The sequence below is a fragment of the Sceloporus undulatus genome, chromosome 2 (assembly GCF_019175285.1).
Source record: "Sceloporus undulatus isolate JIND9_A2432 ecotype Alabama chromosome 2, SceUnd_v1.1, whole genome shotgun sequence".
In the NCBI taxonomy this organism is placed as follows: Eukaryota; Metazoa; Chordata; class Lepidosauria; order Squamata; family Phrynosomatidae; genus Sceloporus; species Sceloporus undulatus.
The window spans coordinates 332,115,633-332,140,098 of NC_056523.1; the positions used below are offsets into that span (position 1 = coordinate 332,115,633).

At 47.1% G+C, this 24,466-nt stretch overlaps 1 protein-coding gene across 8 annotated transcripts in view; it reads left to right on the forward strand.

Moving 5' to 3' along the window:
* RUSC2 (RUN and SH3 domain containing 2) overlaps positions 1-24,014 on the forward strand; it is a 73,750-nt gene extending 49,736 nt beyond the window's left edge. For all 8 annotated transcript variants that reach the window (XM_042452279.1, XM_042452275.1, XM_042452276.1 and 5 more), the window contains 8 exons: positions 1,829-1,972; positions 5,442-5,518; positions 12,150-12,324; positions 13,423-13,528; positions 14,043-14,089; positions 15,207-16,212; positions 20,479-20,661; positions 22,404-24,014. In XM_042452279.1, the coding sequence (XP_042308213.1) occupies positions 1,829-1,972; positions 5,442-5,518; positions 12,150-12,324; positions 13,423-13,528; positions 14,043-14,089; positions 15,207-16,212; positions 20,479-20,661; positions 22,404-22,584 (1,919 nt within the window). In that variant the 3' untranslated portion in view covers positions 22,585-24,014. The remainder of the gene's footprint in view (positions 1-1,828; positions 1,973-5,441; positions 5,519-12,149; positions 12,325-13,422; positions 13,529-14,042; positions 14,090-15,206; positions 16,213-20,478; positions 20,662-22,403) is intronic.
* Positions 24,015-24,466: the final 452 nt, after the last annotated feature.

Sequence of the window (24,466 nt, forward strand, 5' to 3'; positions counted from 1 at the left end):
ATCTATCTATCTATCTATCTATCTATCTATCTATCTATCTATCTATCTATCTCAGAGCCTCCAGGAGTCCACAGATTTTTAAGGCCCTTGATCCATTGTTGAATCACTTCTCTTTTTAACTAAATGTTAAATGTGTGTGAGGTTTCTTATGGGAAGAGCAATTGCATGGAAGATGGAGCAACCTTGGAAAGGTGGAGTGGGCTGAGGTTTGACCCCTTTCTTCCCCCGCATGGGGCCAGTTAGCATCCCCGCCAGTTGGGGGCTCTCATTTCAAGTCCGGGCTGTTTGTCTCCCCCCCCCCCGAGAATACTCAGACAGGAACAATATGACACTGCAGTATTGTGTAGCGTAAACTTTCACTGCACAATGCAAACTTTGGTTTTGAAGGTCAATGTCGTGTCAATGAACAGGAACCAGATATGTGACTGAATGCACCACTGATGTTCATGCATGTTCATTTTCATTTCCGTATCCATGATGTGCTGTGTAGTGTACATTAGCCAACAGTGCCACCTCGGAGCATCATGGTAACATGCATTCCATTTTGGCAACCTTGAACTGAATGCAGCCATTTTTGCATCAGACTAAAATGCTCAGTTACTTCCAGGGTGAACTTACTTGTTTGTAATGCACCCAGAGGATTCTGTTCCCAATCTTGCTGCCCCCTTTTTCTCCACAGTAGGCTTTATTTCAAATAATGGAAAGTTACCTGGGTTTTCATTCATTTTCATTTCACTCTCCCATAAGGTTGTGCTGGCTGGTGAAAATGCCAGTTTGGGAGTGTGTCTGTGTTTATGCAGGGTACCTACCTATCTGTTGCACTTTACTAGTATAATGGGCCCTTGGTATCCACTGGGATTTGCTTCCAGGTCCCATGGATCCATGGATGCTCAAGTCCCATTAAATATAATGCCATAGTAAAAGGTGTCCCTTATATAAAATGGTAAAATCAAGGTTTGCTTCTTAGAATTTATGTTTTCAGAAAATATTTCTGAGTCATGGATGCTTGAGTCCATGGATAAAAAGTCAGTGGATAGGGAGAGCTGACTGTATGCTTTTTGTGTTCAAAACTGATGTGACAAAACTACCCTCCTTCCCTGTGGACTTTTGTGCCTGAGAGGAACATCCCTGTTGGTCCTGGGGTGGTGGTGGTCTAGAGCCAGGCACCTTGCAACTTACGCAGGTGTTTTGGCATACTGTATTGTGTATGTGTCTATGTGTGAATTGTGCTCCATCTAATCCTGCTCCTCTGCCCCTGCCCCAGGGCTGTCTGAGCACCCAGAGGCTTTGTTGCCAATCGTTTTCTCTGGGGAAACACAGGCCCGTTACAAATGGGCCTTTAAGTACGTATTTAGTACGTACTAGGATTAGGAAGGGGCAGTGCTTCCGCACCCCCCTAATCCTAGTACGGACTGAGTCCGTACAAAATGGCGGCGCCCCTTCCACATGGGGGCTGCCATGACAACGTCACGACTGCGCCGCCTCTATATGGAGCGGCACGGATGTGATGTCGTCGCTCCGCGCCAGGGCACTTAGTGCGCTCTTTGGGCGGAGCAGAAAGGAGCTCCCAGCAACGCAAGGGAGAAAGGGGACACCCCTTTCCAGGCTGCGGGGAAGCGGCCTTTTGCCGCTTCCCCGCAGCCCAGAAAGTGCCAGATTGTGGCCTCAGTGGCTGCCGCTCTGGCCACTGAGGCCCCAATCCGGCGGGAAAAGGGGCGGGTACACCTGGACAGCTCTTTCCAGTCCCACAACCCGGCTGTGTGTGTTCCTTCTTCTGCTACTGAGGACCAGCCTCTGACCTGCCTCCTTTCTTCTGCCCCCTTTGCAGGCCAGTCAGTGAAACAGCTGCAGCTCAACTACTCTGACTTCTTCCCAGATTACTTCTCTTTGGCTGAAAAGCCGCCAGCTGAATTCTGCCTCTCCCCAGATGGGAACACAGAATCCATCTCCATCGACCTGTTGCAGAAGAAGGGTAGGTGCAACATCACCATGGCTTCCCCAAAGCCTGGCAATGGGGGGAAATGAAGGTGAACCCCAGCCTTCTCAGGGTCCTGAGTCCCTCTCTTCTTCCCACTGGTCCCAGTCAGGGTGGGAGGCATTGGGAGAAAGCTTGTGAGGGGCTGTTGATGCACATGGTAATTTTGTCTGCAGCCAGAGACTAAAAAGGAAGTCTGCTCCAGGCCAGGGATGGGAATCAAGTAGTCTGCCCCCTGTTGGACTGCAAAGCTCAGCATTCCTCACCATCGGCTCCTCTGGCTAAGGCTACTGGGACTTGCAGTCTAGTGGGGGACCCATAATTTCTAGAGCAGATCATTAAACGGAGAACCTGTGAACATTTAGAAAGCAATACCATAATCACAAAAGGTGAATGCCAGATTAATCTGATCTCCTTTTTTGATGAAATTACCGGCTTGATAGACAAAAGGAATGCTATAGATGTAGCATATATGGATTTCAGGCTTTCAGCAAGGTCCCCCATGACATTCTTGCAGACAAGTTGGTAAAATGTGGGCTAGACAATGCAATTGTTAGGTGAATTTGACCGGCTGAACCCAAAGGATGCTCAACAATGGCTGCTCTTCACCCTGGAGAGAAGTGTCCAGTGGGGTCCCACAGGGTTCTGTCCTAGCCCCAGTGCTATTCAACATCTTTAGCAATGACTTGGATGAAGGGATAGAGGGCATGCCTATCAAGTTTGCAGATGACACCAAATTAGAAGGAATAGCTAACACCCCAGAGGACAAGATCAAAATTCAAAATGACCGTAATAGATTAGAAAGCTGGGTCAAAACTAACAAAACTTAGGCAGAAAAAATGAAATGCGCAGATATAGGATGGAAGATACCTGGCTTAAGGAAACTACATGTCAAAGGGATCTAGGAGTCCCAAGTAGACCACAAGTTGAACATGAGTCAACAGTGTGATGCTGCCTAAAAAGGCTAATTCAATTCTAGGCTGCATCAATCTAAGTATAATGTCTTAATCAAGGGAAGCAATGGTGCCATTCTATTCTGTTTTGGTCAGGCCTCACCTAGAATACTGTGTTCCGTTCTGGGCACCACAGTTTAAAAAGGATGTTGACAAGCTGGAGCGTGTCAAGAGGAGATCCACCAAAATGGTGGACGGTCGGGAAACTATGCCTTGTGAGGAAAGACTCAGGGAGCTGGGGATGTTTAGCCTGGAGAAGAGAAGATTAAGAGGTGATATGATAGCCTTGTTTAAGTATTTGAAGTTGGTATCACATTGAGAGTGGAGGAAGCTTGATTTCTGCTGCTCCAGAGACTAGAACACAGAACAGTGGATGCAAGCTACAGGAAAAAAGGTTCCAGCTAAACAGTAGGAAGAACTTCCTGACAGTAAGAACTGTTTGACAGTGGAACACACTTCCTAGGAAAGATACTGCTGCTCCCACTGGTTGCTTGTTGGTATGATGTTTTTGACCTTCTGGTCAGTTTTTAACTTGTATGTTTGTTTGTTTGTTGTTGTTTTTTGTTCTGTTTTTTAAATATTGCATGGAATTTAATACTTTTTTAAGGAGGGGAGGGTACCAGGGATTTTATATGTTTTGTATTTTTAACTTTGTTAGCCGCCCTGATTGTTCTCAGAGGGGCGGGATACAAATAAATTTTATTATTATTATTATTATTATTATTATTATTATTATTATTATTAGTGGAGTCTCCTTCCTTGGATATCTTTAAACAGAGGCTGAATGGCCATCTGTTAGGGATGCTTTGATTGAGAATTCCTGCATGGCAGGGGGTTGGACTGGATGGCCCTTGAGGTGTCTCTTCCATCTCTATGATTCTATGATTCTCCAGCCCTATTTTAAAACAGCTTAAATGCCCTTGACTTTTTCAAATTATAGCCCCAGGTTCTTATCTGTTCTTTGTGCTTAACCTACGAAGTGAGCTTCCTTGAGGCCCATACTGGGAAAAAGAGAGAGAGAGATTGGAGAAAGGGTGGAAGCATGATGATGTAAAGAGTTGGCTCTTCCACCTGGCAGATGGGTTTTGGGGTCCTTATTATTTTGGCCAAAGGTTAGCAGGTATCCTGTGGCAAAGAAAGGGCTCCTTTGTGTTTAGCAGGCTCTGTTGGGTAGTTTCCCTTTTGACTGGTGATTTAAGGCTGGGAGAAGATATGCAACTTGGGAGAGACTTGTGTGTGTGTGTGGTGTGTGTGAGTAGCAACCTGTTTGCACAGTTCTCTTGTGCACTTTGATTTCCTTGGTTTGCTTCTATATTACCTTATAACCCTTGGGAATCCATCCCTCCATTGGCCTGCCATGGGGAAGGGTACACCCATTTCAGGTGACCCCTGACCTGGCCATGGGGATATGGAGTATTGTCCATGGGACAATCCAGGCAAGACGTTGTTGCTTAGGGGCCCAGATTCTAGCTCTTGCTTCTAGAGGATACTGGGACGCATCTGAAAAAGGACTGGAGTGCTTCTTTGCTGTATCCATTGACCACCAATAGCTTCTCTTGCAGCAGTTAGTTCGGCATTGCAGGGAAGGGGAGAGACCCACATTTCCCCACTGTTCCCTGCACCTGGCAGATAATAGCAGTGTGGTGGCATTTACTACTAGGGAAATGGCATCAGGGAGGGCAGAGAGGGTGGGAATCCTCCTCCCCTTGCACCATATCCCCAGTCCACCTCCAAGGGCTGCATGCAAAGAAAGGAAAAGACAAGGTTCTTCAGCCCCTGGATTGGTGCCAGTGTCCCAACTGCCCTCTTGTGAGATCAAATGAACCGACAGCTCTTTAAAGGCTGGAAAAGGAGGATGGATGATGAAGCTTGGTTTTCCCTGTCGCTTTCTCTCTCCAAAATTTTGTCTATGGGTGGCTGAGATAGTGGCATCTTTGCTTTCTGATGGCTCAGTGTACCCAAAGTTAGTTTCATGCACAACATTAATTAAAATGTTGTATATAAAATTATCTTCAGCCTATATGTATAATAAGATGTACATGAAGCATCAATGAATTTCCTGTTTAGACTAGAGTCCCATTTCGAAGGTACCTCACTGTGTTTAGTATATGCAAATATTCCAAAATCCAAAATTCAAATCACTTCTGGTCCCGAGCATTTTGGATAAGGGAGGCGCAGCCTGTACTTCTTCCTGGATGCTTGGGGGCATTTCTCATGGAGACATAAATAAAATTTTGGAAACATTCTCTGCTAATGCTGTAGTTTGGGACAAATGTTAGAAGGTAAATTCTATTTTAATGTCCATTTTTGTATATGTTCAATCATATTGCTTTTTAGTTTGTAAGCCACTATGTGGCCCAATTGTGGGAGGGAAATGGGATGCAAATAAAGATGATGATGATGATGATGATGATGATGATGATGATGATGATGATACCAGCAAGACCCTTTGAGGTTGCTCTGTCCAGCTGTGCCAGGCCTCTCACCCCTTCCCCTATCTTTCCTCCCTCCAGGTCTCGTCAAGGCGATCAACATGGCCGTGGATCTGATTGTGGCACATTTTGGGACCAGCCGAGATCCTGGGGTGAAGGTGAGACAAGCACTGACACACACACAGACACACAGATTCTCTCTCTCTCTGCTTTGTCTGCTTTGCCCTTTGGTTTTCTCCCTGCTTGGTCTCCTTGTTCATTTGTTTAATTTATATCCCAGCTTTTTCCCAACAAGGGTCCTGGCAGCTGGGTCTCAGCTCAGGGGACTTGGGGAAAATCATAGAATCATAGAATTGGAAGAGACCCCAAGAAGGCCCATCCAGTCCAACCCTCTTCTGCCATGCAGGAACTCATAATCAAAGCATCCCGGATAGATGGCTATCCACACTATTTAAAAACCTTCAAAGACGGAGACTCCACCAGACTTCGAGGCAACATCTTCCACTGTAGGACAGCTCTTACCATCAAGAAGTTCTCCCTAGAGTTGAGGGGGATTCTTTTTTCCTGTAGTTTGAATCAATTGCTCTGTTTCCTATTCTCTGTAGAAGAAGAAAACAAGCTTGTTCCATCCTCAACATGTCATCTTTTCTAATACTTATATAGGGCTGTCATGTCACCTCTCCAGGCTAAACACCTCCAGCTCCCTAGGTCTCTCCTCATAGGGGTTAATGGTTTCCAGACCCTTCTCTATTTTGGTTGTCCTCCTCTGGACACTCTCCAAAGGATCATCTCTCGGCCCACCTCCAGCAAGCCCCTCTGCTGGGCAAAGGCAGCAGTCCCATTGGCACCTCGAGTGGTCTGTGGCAATGGGGCCCCCAGTTGTGCAGGAGAAGAACAACTGGCAGGGGTGAGGTTGGCATCCCTGAGACCAGAGCCTCACTGAGGTCTGAAGGTCAATTCCAGGGTCTGCTCTTGCAAGAATCTGGGGCCCTCCCATAGTGGGTTTGAACCCTGTTGCCAGGCAGATGGATTCAGGAGTCCTTGCCAGCACAATGGGCAAACATTTAACAGTGTCCCGTGGGATTGAAAGAATTATTTTGTGAGATAAGGGGCCTAAATACCCCAGAGCTACCAGATCCTGTCTGATCTTGGAGGCTAAGCATGGTCCTCTTCAATCCTTAGAGGGGAGATCATCAATGAATACCAAGTGCTGTAGGTCATATTGCAGAAGAAAGACCTGGCAAAACCACCTCTGAGGATTCCTTGCCTAAGAAAACCCTGTGAAATTCAGGGGGTCACCATAAGTTGACAGGCAACTTGAAGGCATACACACACACACAAGGCACCAGATCCCATCTGATCAGGGAAGCTAAGCCCTGATGAGTCTTTGGATGGGAGACCATAAATAAAGACTATAGAGGGAGGAACTGGCAAAACCACCTCTGAGCATTCCTTGCCTTAAAAAAAAACCTATGAAAAATTCATGAGGTTTCTATAAATCAACAGGCAACTTGAGGGTGTGTGTGCATGCACACAAATATGGGCCTGTAACAGCGTTTCACTTTAGCCTGACTGTTTAAGGCTGGGAATAGATCAGCAGCTGAGAATCTCCAGGGCAAGTAAATTTTACTTTTAGTAACGTGCTGGTACTTTTCTCGTAGCTGTTAGATTGGCAGATGGGTCATACCTGTGCCTCTCCATATCCTTTCTTTGATTCTGTCCTCTGCAACTTGGAGCTGCCGTTTCCATTGGCCTCAGCCTAGAGGGAATGGTGCACCCAGCTCAGGACCATTTAACTTGCCTATTTAAACAGCTATGGAGATCTGGAGTGTTGATCCTAAGTTGAATTTGTTGCCTAAGAGCCCAGTTCTGGCACCTGCCCTAAAGGGATACTGGAACCAATGGGCTCAAGAGCTGGCATGCTTTCCTCTGCTGTAGACTACCTGCTGCATCCGTGTGTGTTTGTGTTTGTGGTGTGTGTGTGCCTTTTGACTTACTGTGACCCCATGAATTTTACAGGGCTTTTTTAGGCAAGGACTATGCAGAGCTGGTTTTGCCAGTTCCTTCCTCTGAAACAGGGAAAGCATGAATATTTATCTATTGATTTAAAAATTGGTGTGCGTGTGCTTTCAATCCACCTGTCAACTTCTGGTGACCCAATGAATTTCCTAGGGTTTTCATGGGCAAAGAATATGCCAAGATGGTTTTGCCAGTTCCTTCCTCTGAAACAGAGCCTCCAGTGCCTGGTGTTCCTTGGTATTCTCCCATCCAAGTACTAACCAGAGCTGATCCTGCTTAACTTCCAGGATCAGATGGGATCTGATCCCTTTAGATTATTTAGGCCCTTTGCTGCATTCATTTGTCACCAATAAAGCTGATCCTCTAAAGCAGAGATGTGTGTCAGTCTTGGGGAGCCTTGCAATGCCAGCTGCTTTCACCTGAGAACAGCCTTTAGGTGTCCATCCTTGCTCTTGCTTAGGAGGAGAAATCCTCCATGACTCTTTCCTGGGCAAAGGCACATTGAAATCCCAGGAAGAAGACTGGGGCGTAAAATGTCTTGGGACCTTCTGGATCTCTGGATCCAAACTGTTGAGCTGTTTCATGAGCAGGAGATCTGCTTTGGTCAGACCTCACCTGGAATAATCCTGTGTCCAGTTCTGGGCACCACAATTCAAGAAGGATGTTGATAAGCTGGAGTGTGTCCAAAAGAGGGCCAGCAAAATGGTGAAGGGTCTGGAAACCACAAAGTGCTATGAGGAGTGACTTAGGGAGCTGGGTATGTTTAGTCTGGAGATGAGATGATTAATAGGTGATAGGATAGCTCTGTTTAAATATTTGGAGGGATGTCATGTTGAAGATGGAGCAAGTTTGTTTTCTGCTGCTCCAGAGAAAAGATTACAGGGCAATGGATTCAAACTACAGGAAAAGAGATTCTACCTCAATATTAGGAAGAATTTCTTGATGGTAAGACTTCTTCAACTGTAGAATGGACTGTCTCAGAGGGCGGTGGAATCTCCTTCTTTGAAGCAGAGGCTGGATGGCCATCGGTCACAGGGAAGGCTTTGACTTTATATTCCTGTGTGACAGAATGGGGTTGGATTGGATGGCCCTTTGGCTCTCTCCCAACTCTAGGATTCCATGATTCCGTGATTCTGGCAGTGCTATGCAAGCTCCAAGCAGAGCCCTTGCCTTGGCATTTCCCAACAAGGTTTCTCTCTCTGACCCCATGCTTGGCAGCGTGTGGGGGGGGGGGGGGGGGGGGGGGGGGGGGACACAGAGGTCTCTTGGGGCTGGTTTTTGTTTTCTAGGGAGGCCACCTGGAGCCCCTTCTGGTCCTCAGCGGGAGCCACTGGCTTGCCTGTTCCTGGAAAGACGGTTGGCAGCGGTCAGCAGGCAGGAGCAGTGTGACCTGGCCCTCTTCCTCAAGATGCCCTCCTTCCAGCTTGGAGGGGCATTATGTCTTGTTTATTTATAGTAATCCTGAGGATTTGCAGCCCTGGAAGGAACTGCAGACTGGCTGAGCCTCTCTTAACCCTTTCGGTCAGACATCTTCCGGCTCCTGTTTTGGGCCTGAGAGTTTGCCTCTTGGGCTTAAGTCTAAGGAAAGCTGTTCGGGATTATATTTCTATTATTTAGCAACAGAAATTTTAAAACATACATCCCACCCTGCCTTGTAACAAAACCCCAAACAAACAAACAAGCAAGCAAGCAAGCAGGGCAAAGCTGCTTACATCTCCATGTTATTAAAGCAGCTGGTGAGAAGCCTGATGATGACTCAATAGTCTCGGGATGGAGGGAGCTGAGTTCAAATCCAGCCTTTTGCCATGGGTCATTTCAGAGCCTCGAGTCCCCGTGGGTGGAAGGGAAATGATAGTGACCTTACACTGCGGGGATGTCATTTGTAATATAGCAAAGGTCAGAGTGGCTTCCTTTCTGCAGGGCGGCATATGCTGCCAGGCTGGTGGGTCCTGTTGGCCCAATACAGTTTGTTGTGAGTGGCAACGGCAGCTCTGGCCAACGGTTTCTGGCATCGCCCATTATTATTATTTTTTAAATTCATTATTATTTACATAGTACATAGTACATTTTATATGATTCATAATATACTCCCCCCCCAAACAGAGGATATACATTCCATTTAAATTAACAATCATTTTCAGAGATATGGAAAATATCGTTCATTATATTTTTTCCTCCTTCATACCCTATTTTACCTCCTACTTTCCTAACCCACAATTTCTCATTTATCTCTCCATGATTCTTTCTTGCTATGTCCAATATATTTAAGTCATGTTTCCCTAAGGAAATCAAATAATATATAATCTTTTATATATATTTTTAAAAAAGACTTGTTCCAATTAGATTTCTTTTTCCATCCAGAAGCAATCACTGCATGGACAGCTTTTAAACTTTGTTTTGTTACATGTCTTTCATTACCATCCAATTTTAATTCCCTTACATTAAGAGTTAAACAATTTCCTTTGCTTAATTTTATCTTTATCCCTATTGCTATATTTATTTGTTCCTCAATGTCGTTCCAAAATTCTTGAACAAATGGGCATTGCCACCACATATGGATATGAATCCCCTTCCACTCCACATCCATGCCAACGTTTTGGTTGGAATTTATCATTTACAAATGTTAATTGGTGTGGCATCTTCTACCATTTTCCAGTCATTTTCATTTGTTGTTCTTTTACATTTGTATTTTTAATTTTAATATTTTCTTGTAGCCAAATTTTAATTTTGTCTGTATCTATCAATAAATCATTGTCAGTCCCTTGGCCACTCTAAATTGGGTTGTTAACATAATCTTATGAATTTTCCCTATTAACCCCTTTCCAGGTTGATGGATCCTTTTGGCTCAGGATGGTCTGCCATGAGTGCCATTGGCAGCTCTTGGCCAAGATCATTGTTCCTTGAGCCTTTTAATTTCAGGGGCCAAGGACTGGAGGCAGGAGGGGGCTCTCTGCTCTGGCACACTGGTTGGGGAATGCCATCTCCATCGAGACATAATTGGCACAGAATTTGGCTTCATTTTGGTTCCAAGTTAAAACAAACCAGGCCAGGGGAGGGTGTAATGATTTTATCTGATTTCTACAATTGCATAGTTGCAACTGTTTGAATGCATCTTAAATTAGTTTACTATGGCGCGTTACAGACATGCCGAAGGGGCGTGCTAGGGTTAGGAAGGAGCATGTTAGGGTTGAGAAGGGGCGTCCCTTCCGGATGCCCCTCAACCCTAATATGGACCGAGTCCGTACAAAATGGCGATGCCCGTCCACACGGGCACCGCCATCTTGACGTAGCAGATGCGTTGCGTCCGCAAATCGCATGGCACAAATCACGCCGCGAGTGCGACATTGGAGCCTTGCGGCATGATAACCACAACGCAAAGAGATGCACCATTTTGGGGCTTCTTTTTGCAGCGTGGAGGAGCCATGCAGTTTGGACTCTGGGGCTCCTCCGCACTGCAAATGGTGGCAGCGGCAGACCACCCGTTCTGGGCAGTCTGTAACACGCCTCCATTTTTGTTATTAACAGTTTGTTAACATAGACTGGGGAGCCAGGATGCCATAGTGGTTTGAGTGCTGGTCTAGGACACTGGAGGCCAGGGTTCGATTCCCCGCATGACCATAAAACCCACTGGGTGATCTTGGGCGAATCACAAACTCTCTGCTTCAGAGGATGGCAATGGCAAACTCACTCTGAACAAATCATGTCAGTGTATTGCTGCTTGGTGGATTTTTGTTTGAATTTACTAAATGGCCAACACAGCTACCCCTGCATGTTTTCACGTCAGAAACGACTTGAAGGCACGCAACAACAAACAAAAAACATAGGCTGATGTGTGTTTAGATTGTAAATCATGTTTTACTGTATGCTATTACAGTTAACAGCTTTACAGGACATTATTACAACTTTTACACTGTACGTTATCTTTTAATTTATGATTTGCAAATTATCGTTTTCCATTGTAATGATACAAATTTTAAAAATTGATTTTATTGTTGGCCATCCTGAGTTCTTTGAATATCAGTGTGATACCCTAAATACCCAAAAGGCACCCGATTGTGTCTGATCTTGGAGGCTAAGTAAAGTTAGCCCTGGTTAGTACTTGGATGGGAAACTGGAAACAAACAACAGGTGCTGTGAGGGCTGCATTTCAGAGGAAGGAATTGGGAAAACCACATTGGAGTATGACTATGAAAACCCTAGGAAGAAAAAAAAAACCTAGGAAGTTGACAGGCAGCTTGAATGCACACACACACACCAATATTTTGATAAGAGAGATAGAGATAGGGAGAGAGACCTGATGCCTTCAGCATGCAAAGTGGGTACTGTGCCACTCAGGCGTGGCCCCAGGGCCTCATGGGCCCCAATTCTGTGCAGGAGCTGAGTGCTGTTTGGTTTAGAGTTCGTGGGTTCTCCCTTTCCCCCTCTTCAGTGGCTTTACTTTCTCTGCCACCTGACTGCCAGGTGAGCTCACTTGCACCCCTCATTCTGTTGCCTCCTTTCCTGCTTCGGTCTGAATGGGATTATTTAGGATTCTGCAAGAAGAGTGGAGGAATTCTTGCAACCATACCTCAGCCCCCCTCCCCTGGCCTGTGGGGTTTCAGGAAACCCACCAGTAAATGGAAAGAAGTGGGGAAAGGGCATGATGAATGGAGATGAACCATGTACCAGGAGCTGCTGCCCTCTCAGGGGGGTTCTGGCATGGAACAGACCAGAGAGGGCATGCGGTGAAGCAGCCCTAATGTCATCTTTTGCCTCACCTCTGTTTTCCAGGCCAAGCTGGGGAACAGCTCTGTGAGCCCCAATGTGGGGCACTTGATCCTGAAGTACCTGTGCCCAGCCATCCGGGACATCCTGAGCGATGGACTCAAAGCTTATGTGCTGGACGTCATCATCGGCCAGAGGAGGAACATCCCGTGGAGCGTCGTGGAGGCTTCCACTCAGCTCGGTAGGTAGCCCATGGGTTTGGGGGTAGGGGGTGCCCCTCACTGTTCTGCCAATAGCTGACCCTGTGCCTCTTTTAAGGGGTTCACTGCTGCCACCCCACACAGGCATCCTGTTGAACTGCTTCAATGCATGGGCAGTGAATGGCAAGGTCTGCCAAAGACGTTGGCCACAAAGAAAAGCAAAATGCCTTTTCAGTTATAAAATAAAAGTTATAGCACAGCTGAGTTGGGGGTCTCTGCCAGGCCAGAAGAGGAGGGGGGCACTGGAAAGGGAAGCAGGGCTCTAAATGTTTATGGAGTGAAAAGGAAGAGGAGGAAAAGGAGATGTGTTTGTGGAGGATGTATTCTGTAGCATCTGTGCACTCTGCAGGGCATTCTGTAGCCATCAGTTGTCCAGGATCATATGCAGGGAAACACACTTAGTTAGAAAATCCTTTCTCCTTCAAGTCTTGAGTTACTTGTAGTAGCTGATGAGGGGAGAGAAAGAGAATGCCCATAGTTAGAATGGCCCAGTTGATCTGCAGTCTGTGTGTGTGTGTGAGGGGAGGCAATCCTTGGGGATTTCATACCCACCCCATTTCTGCAGGGATTCTGGCTGGGAGGATGAGGTCAGCTCTCTCCTTGCCATGCTCCTCTTCGATTCTCCTGCTCCCTAAAACCTCAGCTATAGGGAGCTCAGGCCAAAGCTGGGCCAACTCCAGGACAATACAATTGAATTTGCTTTTAACTAGAACCCAAATATCCACCAGCCAACCAGCCATTGCTGGGGGGTACGGACTGGTTAACCCAGTGATTCCCAAACTCTTCTGGAATATTCCAGCTCTTCTGGAATAAGAAGCCAAAAAGGGATGGGGTGACCCTGATAATAAGGGGGGCCTGGAGCAATGTCCATTCCTCGGTCTCCAGGCCAGTGTTTCCTCTGCTTGACTTCCCAGCCCTTGGGGAGCATCCCTGACACTAAAGCCACTGTGTTTTGGTATCTGGGGTTGTTGCGCTCCCTGCCTTTCTGGTTCTTTCTCTCAGGGCCCAGATCCCTTGGCCTGTTCATTGGATCTGTGTGTGACCCCACATCCTTCTCCATCTCCTCCTTTTCTCCACAGGCCCCTCCACCAAGATCTTGCATGGCCTCTATGGCAAAGTCAGCCAGTACCCAGAGCTCACCAGCCACACCATGCGCTTCAACGCCTTCATCTTTGGGCTCCTCAAGTAAGTCAGGGCTCTTGGGTAACAGGGTCTGGAAAGTAGGGGGCATGACGGTGGTGGATGAATGGAAGGAGGAAGGGACGGACCTCCTCCCACTGGGTCCAGGGCCACATTTGTCTAGTGGTGGTCCAATAGCTGCAAATCCACCCCCATTGAAGCTGAAAAGAAAAGGTGATGGGTCTGAGATTTGAGACCCTTGTGGAGAAAAGACTGGTCCATGGCCTTGGGGAAAGCAGAAGGCAAGGAGAGATGGAGTCTCAGGATGGTTTCATTCCCAGAAATTGCTTAGTGTGTTTCAACTGAGAAATGTTACACTGTCATCAGCTGCTGAGTTTGTGCCACTGTTGGTAAACTTGAACTCTCTTCTTCTCAGGTGGGTCCTCTGTTTACACAAAGTGTTTGTGTGTGTGTGTGTGTGTGTGTGTGTGTGTGTGTGTGTGTGTACAGAACACATAGTAGGGAGCTGCCTAGGCTGCCCCTTGGTCTTCACTCTTTCCCCTGGCTTTTTTCTCCCCAGCATCCGGTCTCTAGAGTTCTGGTTTAACCATCTCTACAATCATGAAGGTAAGAGCACCTGGCAGGTACAGTGGGCAGGTGAGATCTTGCAACCAGAGCAGCTCCCCCTTAAGGAAAGGGAGCCAGCACTGAACAGACTGTGGCCAGGCAGTCTCAGTGGAGGACCCCACCACCCCAATGGTGGTCATCTTCCCTGACTGTGGGCTTGGAGGCTGAACTGGGAAAACAGTGCCAATCTTCCAAAGAGGAGGGAAGCCAGAAAGGCAGCCAGATTGTGGCTTGGCCACAACACTGTAGCTGGAAACCCAGTCATAAGAGTTCCTGAAAGCAGGTTGCTCAAAGAACAGGCCTCCTGCTGCCTCCTTCCCCGGGGGAAAGGAGCAGCCTCCCTCTCTCCTGCCCTCCAACAAAAACCAAGGGCAGAGGGTCCTCTGGCTAGGTCTGCACCACCCCCTGCCCCCCACTAAGCAGGGCAAGAAAAACAGGAAGATAGATCCCCTTGTGTATATTTGGAATGGGGAGGAAGTTGTATAGGGCAGACCCAGAGCAAGGAAATGCAACTGCACAGGAACAACCCCATCTCCCTTCCAAAGAACTGTGGCTAACAAGAAGATTGACTTGCTCAGTCCAATACCTGCCACTTCTGTATGCATGAACACCTGTTATGTTTTGCCATGGTGCTGATGAGGACTATAGAACCCATCTGCCTGGTGTCAGGGGCCAGTTGGTTTCCAGTCCAAGAAGTCATCAGAACACTTCTATGGCCATCATAGGTTGTGAAGCTCTATGATCAGGGAGGGTAGGTCAGGCTGGGTCCCAACGTCCTGTCCTGTCCAGTGGCCTTTGCTTTAGCTGGGCATGGATCTGGATGAGATGCAGAGACTGTTCAAAGCAAGGGACAGTCCCTGGTCTCTCAAATGTGGGAAGCAAGGGATGATGGGTGAGGTTCTGTATGCAGAGCCAGCACCCTCCAGGGTGGAGGAGACCCTGGCACCATTACCAGTGGTGCCCAGGAGCAACCTACCTGGTGTGTCCTTTTCACCAGGTAACAAAGCGAGGTGAAATGGTGTTCCTTTTGAAACAGTGGTCCTTCTGAAATGGTGGTCCTTCTGGCTGAGGTCTCTAGTTCCTGGACCCACCTGTGTCTCTTTCTGTGCCTCCCCAGACATCCTGCAGGTGCACTACCAGCCGGTGGGCTTCCTCTCCCTCTCCCATGGGGTCTGCCAGGGCCTCTTTGAGGAGCTGCTGCTCCTTCTCCAGCCCCTCTCCCTGCTGCCCTTCAACCTGGACCTCCTCTTCGAGCACCACCTGCTGCAGATGGGCAAGGAGCAGCAACAGAAGAAGGAGCTTCTCCGCATCAAGCAGGACCTCCTGCTGTCGGCCCACTCCACCCTCCAGCTGATGCGGACCCAAGGGCAGAGCATCACGGAGGGATGCAGCGGAGGGCGCTGGGGGCCGGCTGGACAGGATCCCATCCCCAAAGACCGCAAGAGGACGCTGGAGGAAATGGCCCCCACCATGGTCACCACAGGGAGAGTCAAAGGGGTGGGTGCTCCTTGCAGAGGGACCAAGAAAGCCGAGGTGGAGGAAGAGGAGGAGGAAGCGCCCAAGAGAGAACAGCAGAAGGCTCTGGAGGGCCCTCAGGAGCTGAAGAAGGACAAACAGGCCAGCTGGTGGTACCAGCTCATGCAGAGCTCCCAGGTCTACATTGAGGGCTCAGCTGAGGGTGCCCGCTTCATTCGCTACGAGCGGAGGAAGAAGGCAGTGACCACAGCCAGGTCAGCAGAACCCAAGAAGTGGCCACCCCCACCGCCACGGGAAGGAGTAGTGGAAGGGGCCGAAGCTTGCCCCATCACGGAAGTGCCCATCAAGGACAGGCCCCCAATAGGGGCACCAGCAGTGGATGCAGGACCCATGCAGAAACTGGAGCCTTCGGCCCAGGAGGAGTCAAAGAAGGAGAAGAGCCGTCCCTCCTGGATGGGCAGCCCCCCAGATTCCGTGCTGACGGAGCTGAAACGCACCAAGGAGAAGGAGGACGGGCCACCCCGGAAACCAGGAGGGGCCCTGGCAGAGAAAGGCATCAGTATCAGTGTCCCTGAGAACAGCCAGCCCAAGTGGGGTCACCTCTTTGGTTCCCGGAAGGTGCCCAAGGATCCTAAACATGCCAACAGGTAAGAGGGGTCCTTGAGTCCTTTTAAAGTGATGTCTTGTGTCATGGAGGCCTGGGATTGAGTATGGGGCAGTTAGAAAGCTGGGCCAAAGGTAACAAAATGAAATTCAACATTTCATTTGAATGAAATGCACAGATATAGGATGGGGGACACCTAGCTGAACGAAACTATGTGTGAAAGGGATCTAGGAGTCCAAATAGACCACAAGTTGAACATGAGTCAACAGTGTGATGCAGCAGCTAACAAGGTCAATGCGATTTTAGGCTGCATCAATAGAAGTATAGTGTCTAGATCAAGGGAAGTAATAGTGCCACTATATTCTGCTCTGGTCAGGCCCCACCTAGAATACTCCACAATTCAAAAAGGATGTTGAGAAACTGGAGCGTGTCCAAAGGAGGGTGACTAAAATGGTGAAGGGTCTGGAAACCATGCCTTATGAGGAATGACTTAGGGAGCTGGGGATGTTTGGCCTGGATAAGAGACGGTTAAGAGGTGATATGATAGCCCTGTTTAAATATTTGAAGGGGTGCTATATTGAGGATGGAGCAAGCTTTTTCCCCCTGCTACTCCAGAGAACAGGACCCAGAACAATGGATGCAAGCTACAGGAAAAGAGATTCCACTTCAACATTAGGAGGAACTTCCTGACAGTGAGGGCTGTTTGACAGTGGAACACACTCCCTCAGAGTTAGTGGAGTCTCCTTCTCTGGAGGTCTTTAAGCAGAGGCTGGATGGCCATCTGTCAGGAATGCTTTGATTGAGAGTTCCTGCATAGCAGAATGGGATTGGACTGGATCAGGGCCCTTGGGGTCTCTTCCAACTCTAGAATTCTATGATTCTATGAGGGCAGAGGGAAAGGGAGATGGAAAGAATATTTGGGAAATGTCCCAAAAACTGGTCTTGTGATTGCCATGAAGCCCTAACAAGGGGAACCCAAGACAGGCAAGAATATTCACAGAACATTCTCTTAATCTGCACAAAAAAGTATGGTTTGTTTGTGTGCAGAAGATGATATTTCTATACAGAAAGAAGTTTCCTGCACAGAAAACAAGTTTTCTTTCATTAAAAATAAATTCTGTTTTCTGCATGAAGAAGCACATGCATTATTAATTTTTTTGCGCGGAATAAGTCCTGAACTGTGAATAGTGTTTTTTTTTTAAATGCACAGTTTTCGGAGATAAGGGGAAGAATGGTAAAACTTCAGGAGCATCAGCTGCTATTGCTGAATTGCAAGAATATTTGGGAAATGTTGGGCATTTCCCAAATAATCTTTGGCTGTAGAGAGAACCAGAAAACTCTGAAGCCTATTGTGCAACTGGTCCATCTCTCCCTTCTTAATAGATTTAATTTTGAGGGGTAATTTACATTTAAATTTTGGTGGTAAGAAAAGACAATGAAGTTCAGGGATAAAAAAATCCCCAATAGGAATGGGTTACAAAACAAAGAAATATCAGGATGATATTTGATCCAGGATGATTGCAGAATAAGAAGTCTTGCCTGGAAACAACTCATGCGGCTGTAATCCAAGCAGGCAGGTCAGGCTCACCCAGTTTTGCACCAAGGGTAGACTCCTTCATTTAATTGCTTCTGAAAGGAAGCAACATCTAAATGTAGCAACCCCCCCCGCCCCCCATTGCATGGAAGACTTTGAAAGCCACATGGTTTTTGTAGCCTATGTGCAATTTGGGACTTATTCGTTGAAAAATGTGCACATTGTTAGATTCTAGAACATGGCCACATAGCCCGAAAAAACCACAAAAAACTATGGATGCCGGCCATAAAAGCCTTTGACTTCACAATGCACATTGTTGTTGGGTTGTGTTTTTTTTGGGCAGAAAACAGCATTTTTATTTTCTGAGTAAGATGTTTTTCTGTGCAGTAAATATTTCTGCATGGAAATACTATTTTCCTCATAGAAAATGTGTTTTCTGTGCAAAACAGCCATGTGAAAATTTGGTGCCCTGAATGCTGAGCTGCATAGGTTTTTGTCTGTCCAGGATTCTTCTCATCAGGGTTTCTTAGTGTTTCAAAAACCTATTTTTTGGATCATTTTGGTGGGAATATTTTTGACTATTGTTTCCATGCCTGTTTTACTGGGTATGTGTGTGCCTTCAAGTTACCTATCAATTTACGGCAATCTCCTGCATTTTTCACATTGCTTATTTGGGCAAGGATCACTGAGAGGTGGTTTTGCCAGTTCCTTCCTTTGAAACAGAGCCTACAGCATTTGGTATTCATAGGTGGTCTCCCATTTAAATACTAACCAATGCTGACCCTGCTTAGCTTCCAAGATCAGAAGGAACCCAGTGCCTTCAGAGTATTTGTCCCACCAGCATCATTATCATTAACATTGTAATTAATGTTTTAGTCTTATCTTTTTAAATTATTTCAAACTGCATTGAATTCCATTTTGGAAGAAAGACAGGATATAAACCCCATGAATAAACAAACAAACAAGTGATTGATGTACTGTGTTTTTGCCACAGTGGCTTACAAGTTTAAAATACAGTAGGCCCTTCTTATCCGCTGATTCAAGTGGAGATTATGGTTACAACATTAATTTGATTTGCCGACTTATAATTACAGCACATGCATGTGGCTATTAAGATATAATATGATATCTAAGTTATAGTTTAATTTTATATTTATCCAAACCTAAAAGAGATGTTAGGTAATAGATTATGCAATTGTATATTGTAATATAAAGCAAAATACATGTTATATAATTTGTGGAATGTGTAGTACATAATTGGCAAAAAAAGAGGAATATAATGATAATTTATAAGACTCTACTGTTAATAAAAAGAAACTAAATCACCTAAGTGAGTAATGGAAGGCATAGAAGAGAAGAATGACAATAGGACAAAATGGAAGGTATAATTTATTGGAGTAAATGTAGAATAGACATTAAAAAGACCTCTTTGGAAGACAGTGGGATGGAAGTTACTTGTACAAAAAAGAATACAGCATTTATTTTCATTTATTCATTTAAGAGCAAGAGAATAAAAGTCAAATTTACTTTATTGTTTAAATTACATGTGAGAAACATGATGTTTAAGTTAAAGAATGAACATGCAAAGATGGAGTGGCATGTAAGTCATGTATATTGAGATAATAGTTTGTAAATTTGTACAAAAATGAAAAATGAAAAAGTATAATTTCCAAATAGCAAACCATGATTTTCCATTTTATATAAGGGACACCAATCCATGGGACTTGAGCAGCCACTGTACAAGGGCCCACTGTAAATGCAGATTAAAATACATACAAAAACTTAGGTAAAAGTATATAAAAGCTCTTTTAAAAATGCAATTACACAAACTGTAGGATTAAAACCATTTGAAAAACCAAAGAAATGTGGAAGATAAAAACCTACAGGAAAGAGCCCTATTTAAAATCCCATTGCAGCTGATTCCTAAAATCCTGCTGGAACAGAAATGTTTTCACTTGCCGCTGGAAGAAAGGTAACCTCCCAGCTTCCCAGTTTTGATGCTGTAGATAAGAGGTCCCTCACCCACTAAAGAAACTGAGCAGTCCTGTGGCCACATTGGCTTTTTCACAAAGCAAGGCCCTTTTAGAAGAGGTCAGTGGTCCTGGCCAGCTTCCTAACTGACCCATCACCCTGGGCCCAGACCTAGGGTAAGGATAGAGAACTCCACTTGCAACCCATGTTGCCATGTTGAGTTGTGCAGTCTTCTTCTTTGGAGGAGTGGGTTGCTGTCACTGGCCGGCAGCCTCTTTGGGTCTGCCGGGGCTGCTGAGCGATTGACGAAGTGAGGGGATATTCTTTCCTGCCCAGTCAGCAGCCCCGCCAAACCCAGAAGATAGCCCCTTCCCACCAGTGGTTGCTTCCACCACCCAACAGACTTTCCCCTGCTCAGCCGGCAGCCCTACTGACCTGGAAGGAGCTATCAGTTGGCAGTAGCACCTTATCAGGAGCCGCAGCTGATGGACAGCAGACGTGCCCTGGCTGACTGGTAGATGGGGTGGCCAGGTGGATCCTGGGACAGATGGGAGTGACTGCCCCACTGGATGGCCACCCCGCTCTGAGGTGTCACCCGGTGTGGTCCACTCTTCCCAAAACCTCGTACTGACTTCCCTAGAGAAAGCCCAGACCCGGGCTATGAGAGTGGGTAGTTTTGGAGGGAATGGTGGAGGAGACATAGGCAAATGTGACTTATTCTATTAGAGTCCTTCTGTCTTTTTCTGATGCACCGATTGGGTTGCTTTGCCCCTTGCACTGCTTGACCACTGGATCTCTTTCCAGGCTCCCCTCCGGCTGGCTGAGTTTGGATCGCTCTGTCTTCCAGCTGATGGCCCAAACTGTTGGCGCCAGTGTGTGGAGAGAGGTCGCCTCGGAGCCTGAGAGGGTGGCGCCGGATCTGCCCCCTTCACGCCCCAAGCACCGGCCGCTGCAGCTGGACAAGAGCACTGCCCAGGAGATGCCATGGTGAGTGAGGTGGTTACTGAGGCTCAGGTAGACAGTGGGGTGGTAGCTGGGTGGTCCCCTCCGTTTGTTCTGCCCAGGCTCAGACATGCTAAATAGTGGCATCACTTGGGTTGGTACCTACCTCTTGGTTTGGTAACTTATGGTCTCATTCTCCCCATTGACTTCCTCCTCCCATACCACACCAGACAGGATCCTTTTCATGTTTGTTTTTACTAATGTTACTCGTAAGTTGTAATTCCCATATATTACTGTTGTTGTTGTTATTATTATTAGTATTATTATTAAAGTTTAACTTTATAGCGCTGTAGTTTTTACACAGCTCTTTACAAAGTCATACCAAAATACAGATAAAAATCTGCCTACGGTGTACAATCTAAAATCAAAAAGCAGCAAAATATAAACTAACAGCCATCATTAAAATAACTCTAGAAAAATAAGACTACAAAACAATACACTGAATATAATGGCAATAGTTGTGACATAAGCAACTAGCAAAATTAAAATTATACCTTTAAATTACAATATCATATGTACATCCTGAATTTGTTTACAGGTTGATAGTTGCATGTGGTTAAAATGAAAATTTGGTAAGATGTGATGTTTTAAAAGAAGATTTTAAAAAATCTCTTTTCTCCTCCCACTGAGCCTCATCCTACTCACATTAGTTCTTCAGCATTTTAAAGGGACACAGGTGAAAGCCACAGCTCATTTCTTCCAAAGGGCAGATATTTGGGGAGCAATGCCATCATCCCCCTCTTTAGGGTGTTCCCTTGCTGCAGCCTGCACCCCGCTAGTGATGCCCCTGGGCCAGAACCTCCCCACTATCCCAGGGATGAATTTTAGTATAAAAGAGGGAATTAGAGGAAGGAGACTGTTCTAAGGACCCCGATTTATTGCAAGCCAGTTTGGGTCCTAGGCACCAGCTTTTGGGCTACAACTTTTCTTAGGAGGCACAGAGTAAAATCCCAGTAGAGAAATGTTTCTACACTTGGAGTATGTGTGTGGTGAAGTGCAAAAAGAAATGTGATGGGGTGACAAGCTCTTAACAGTGTGGGTTGTTAAGCGTTGAAAGAGGAGAGAAGTGGGTAATCAAGCCTGGATGTGGCCATCCCTGGGTCCTCATGCTCCTCTCTGCTTCCAGTGGATTTTGCCAAAGACCCTCTCTGCCCCACATGTGAGCTCATCTCTTTTTTGACACTTGGGTGTCCTCACTGGCATCCTTTCCACAACACCAAACAATGACCATTGTCTAATGTCCACCTACATCATTTCCACGATACTAAGCAACCACTGTTCTCCATTCATCTTGCCTCTCATTGTTCATTCCTGTTGCCTGCCCTGTGTATGTGTAAACATTGGTCATCTGAAGGTGCCTCTGAAGAAGTAAGTTATACTCTGCAAAGGCTGGTCCTAGAGCAAACTGGGGTGAGTGGTGGGTAAGGGGGTCTTAAAGATGATCCCAGACTGTTTTTCCAGCCTTCCAGCTTTCCATCCCTAGGGTTGCAACTTGGGAAGAGGCAGCTTTTCTCTGTGCTGGAGAGAGCCCTAAGGCTGAGTCAGACCCCCCAAGGGCCAGCCAGATGAGGGGTCCAGCATTCTGTTATCTCAGGCCACCCCCAAGGAGAAGAAGTCTGGCAGCATGCAGGGCATGGGATGGGCGTTTGCCTCCTCAGACCCTCCTGGTATCTCCCTGGGCTCACCCACTTGTGACATTGTTGCTTTCTCCCCTCTCCCCACCCAAGCCAGGTGAAGGCACTCTGCCACCACATTGCCACTGAGGCTGGACAACTGAGCTTCCAGAAGGGCGACCTCCTGCGCGTGCTGGGCAAGGCGGACGCCGACTGGCTGCGGTGTGGCCGAGGAGCCGAGAGCGGGCTGGTGCCCATTATGTATGTCACCCACATGGAGGATGAGGACTACTGATGCCAATCACTTCCCTCCTCCTCCTGTGAACCCTGGAGAAGCACAGACCCATGGAGCAAGACAATGATGGGGGCCAGTGGACTGAGCCCAGATGGACAGACAGATGGACATGCCTCCCCCCTTCTCCCTCCGGCCTCTCCTTGCAAAGGAAACTCAGTTGCTATAGCTGTTCTCCGCCCCACTCCTCTTTCTTCTGACTCGGGGGGGGGGGGGGCTGGCTGCCTCATTGACTTTGTGGTCAGGGCTCTCGACATGTTGCCAGGGGCACCCCAGTATGCATGCTCCTCTGCCACAGCTCTCCTCTCTTTCTCCTCTTCCTCAGTTGATCTTTGCCTCCGGCACTTGGGATTCCTGCTGCCAGGACTCAACACACTGACTGTGAGCAGGATGGACATGGTTGCTGATTCCCCTTTTGTCCATGATGGTCCAGCTGATGTCAAACTGAAACTCCCAGCATGCGTTGCTCCCCATGTGGAGGGGCCACACTCTCTCTCTCCCCTGGGAATGGCTGCCTTCTAGTGATTGCAGGCAGAAGCTCAGGACTGTCTTGTAGTGTTTGCTGCTAACACCTCCTCTTAACACCTCCTCGTGTCTTGGGCTGTGGCTGTTCACAGGGGACCATGGGCAGAGCAGTGGCACAGGACCCTCTCCAGCATCTCTGGCTCCAGGAGGAGGATGGGGAGCTGCAGGGATTTGGGGGATGTAGTTCGGCCTTTCTCTCTCTCTTTCTCTGTATATCGTTGATAGCTAGAAACTGACAACCGTTCTGTGTTAGAAGTAGCTGGTCTGTGGGAGTCACCCCCAGAAGGGAAAATGGGGGGATGGAGGGGCACAGGAGCAGGTGGCAGAGCATTGCTACTGCACTCAGTGCCCCCCAGTCTCTCATTGGGGTCCTGGAGTCTTTAAACAACCCAACAGCACAGAAACAGAAGGACCCCAAGGGTGGGTTGGGGTGGGTGGAGCGGCGTGGCGTGGGGTATGAAGTGGGCCCCCCAGTCAGAAGCATGTGGGGAGGGGGTAGTGCTGGGGAACTGCCTGCCATAAATTGGGGAGGAGGTTCTTGAAGGGGGTGTACCATGCATTCCCTGGTGGCATGAAGAGATGGAGTGGTTCCGGCCATTTACTGCCTTCTTTTCCTCCTCTCTGCAGTCAGCAGACAGTGTTACCACAAGGAAAGCCTGCCAGGCAGTATTCCAGGAGTCTTTTTTGGGGGGGGGGTCCTTTTCTGACTTTCCCTCCCCCCATTGGGCCACCTTCAGAGAGGACCTGCTGAGGATGATGCCACGTTTGCTCCTGCGTGTACATAAATGCCTCTTGTGGGAATGGCGCCATATTTACTTTGTATTTCTGGCGTTAGAACAGGGTGTCTAGCCTTTATTTATTTCTTTATTTATGATGCATATTAATTAATAAAAAAGGTGCTGATGAAAGAAGTCCCTCTGCTTCTGTGTCTGGAGGAGGTGGTCCCCCACTTCCTTTACAAGGTGGACCATCCCGGGGCCCCTCCAGGAGCCTGAGGACTGCTTTCTCCACCCAAAGAATGGCTTTCTTCATAGCCATTTCACCCTAATTATATTAAATTTGTATCCTTGTTACCCACATACTGACTTCAATGGGGGAAATTAACTTAGCTCAATAGGAAGCAGCAAGAGGACAAGGGTAACTGAAGCCGGGACTTTTACCCTATGTATATTGGTTACAGACCCAGAACTCCAGAGGCAGATTCCAAACCAATTAGTTTTATCCAAGAAGGGATAAAGTCCCTGCCCAGGTGCAAGTAAGCCAATTTTCCACACAGGAGGGGAAATAATCCAAAGATTTATTTAACTGCAATAAATAGGGGCCAGCGGTCTCACAACCCAAAAAGACTTGTTGCAGATTA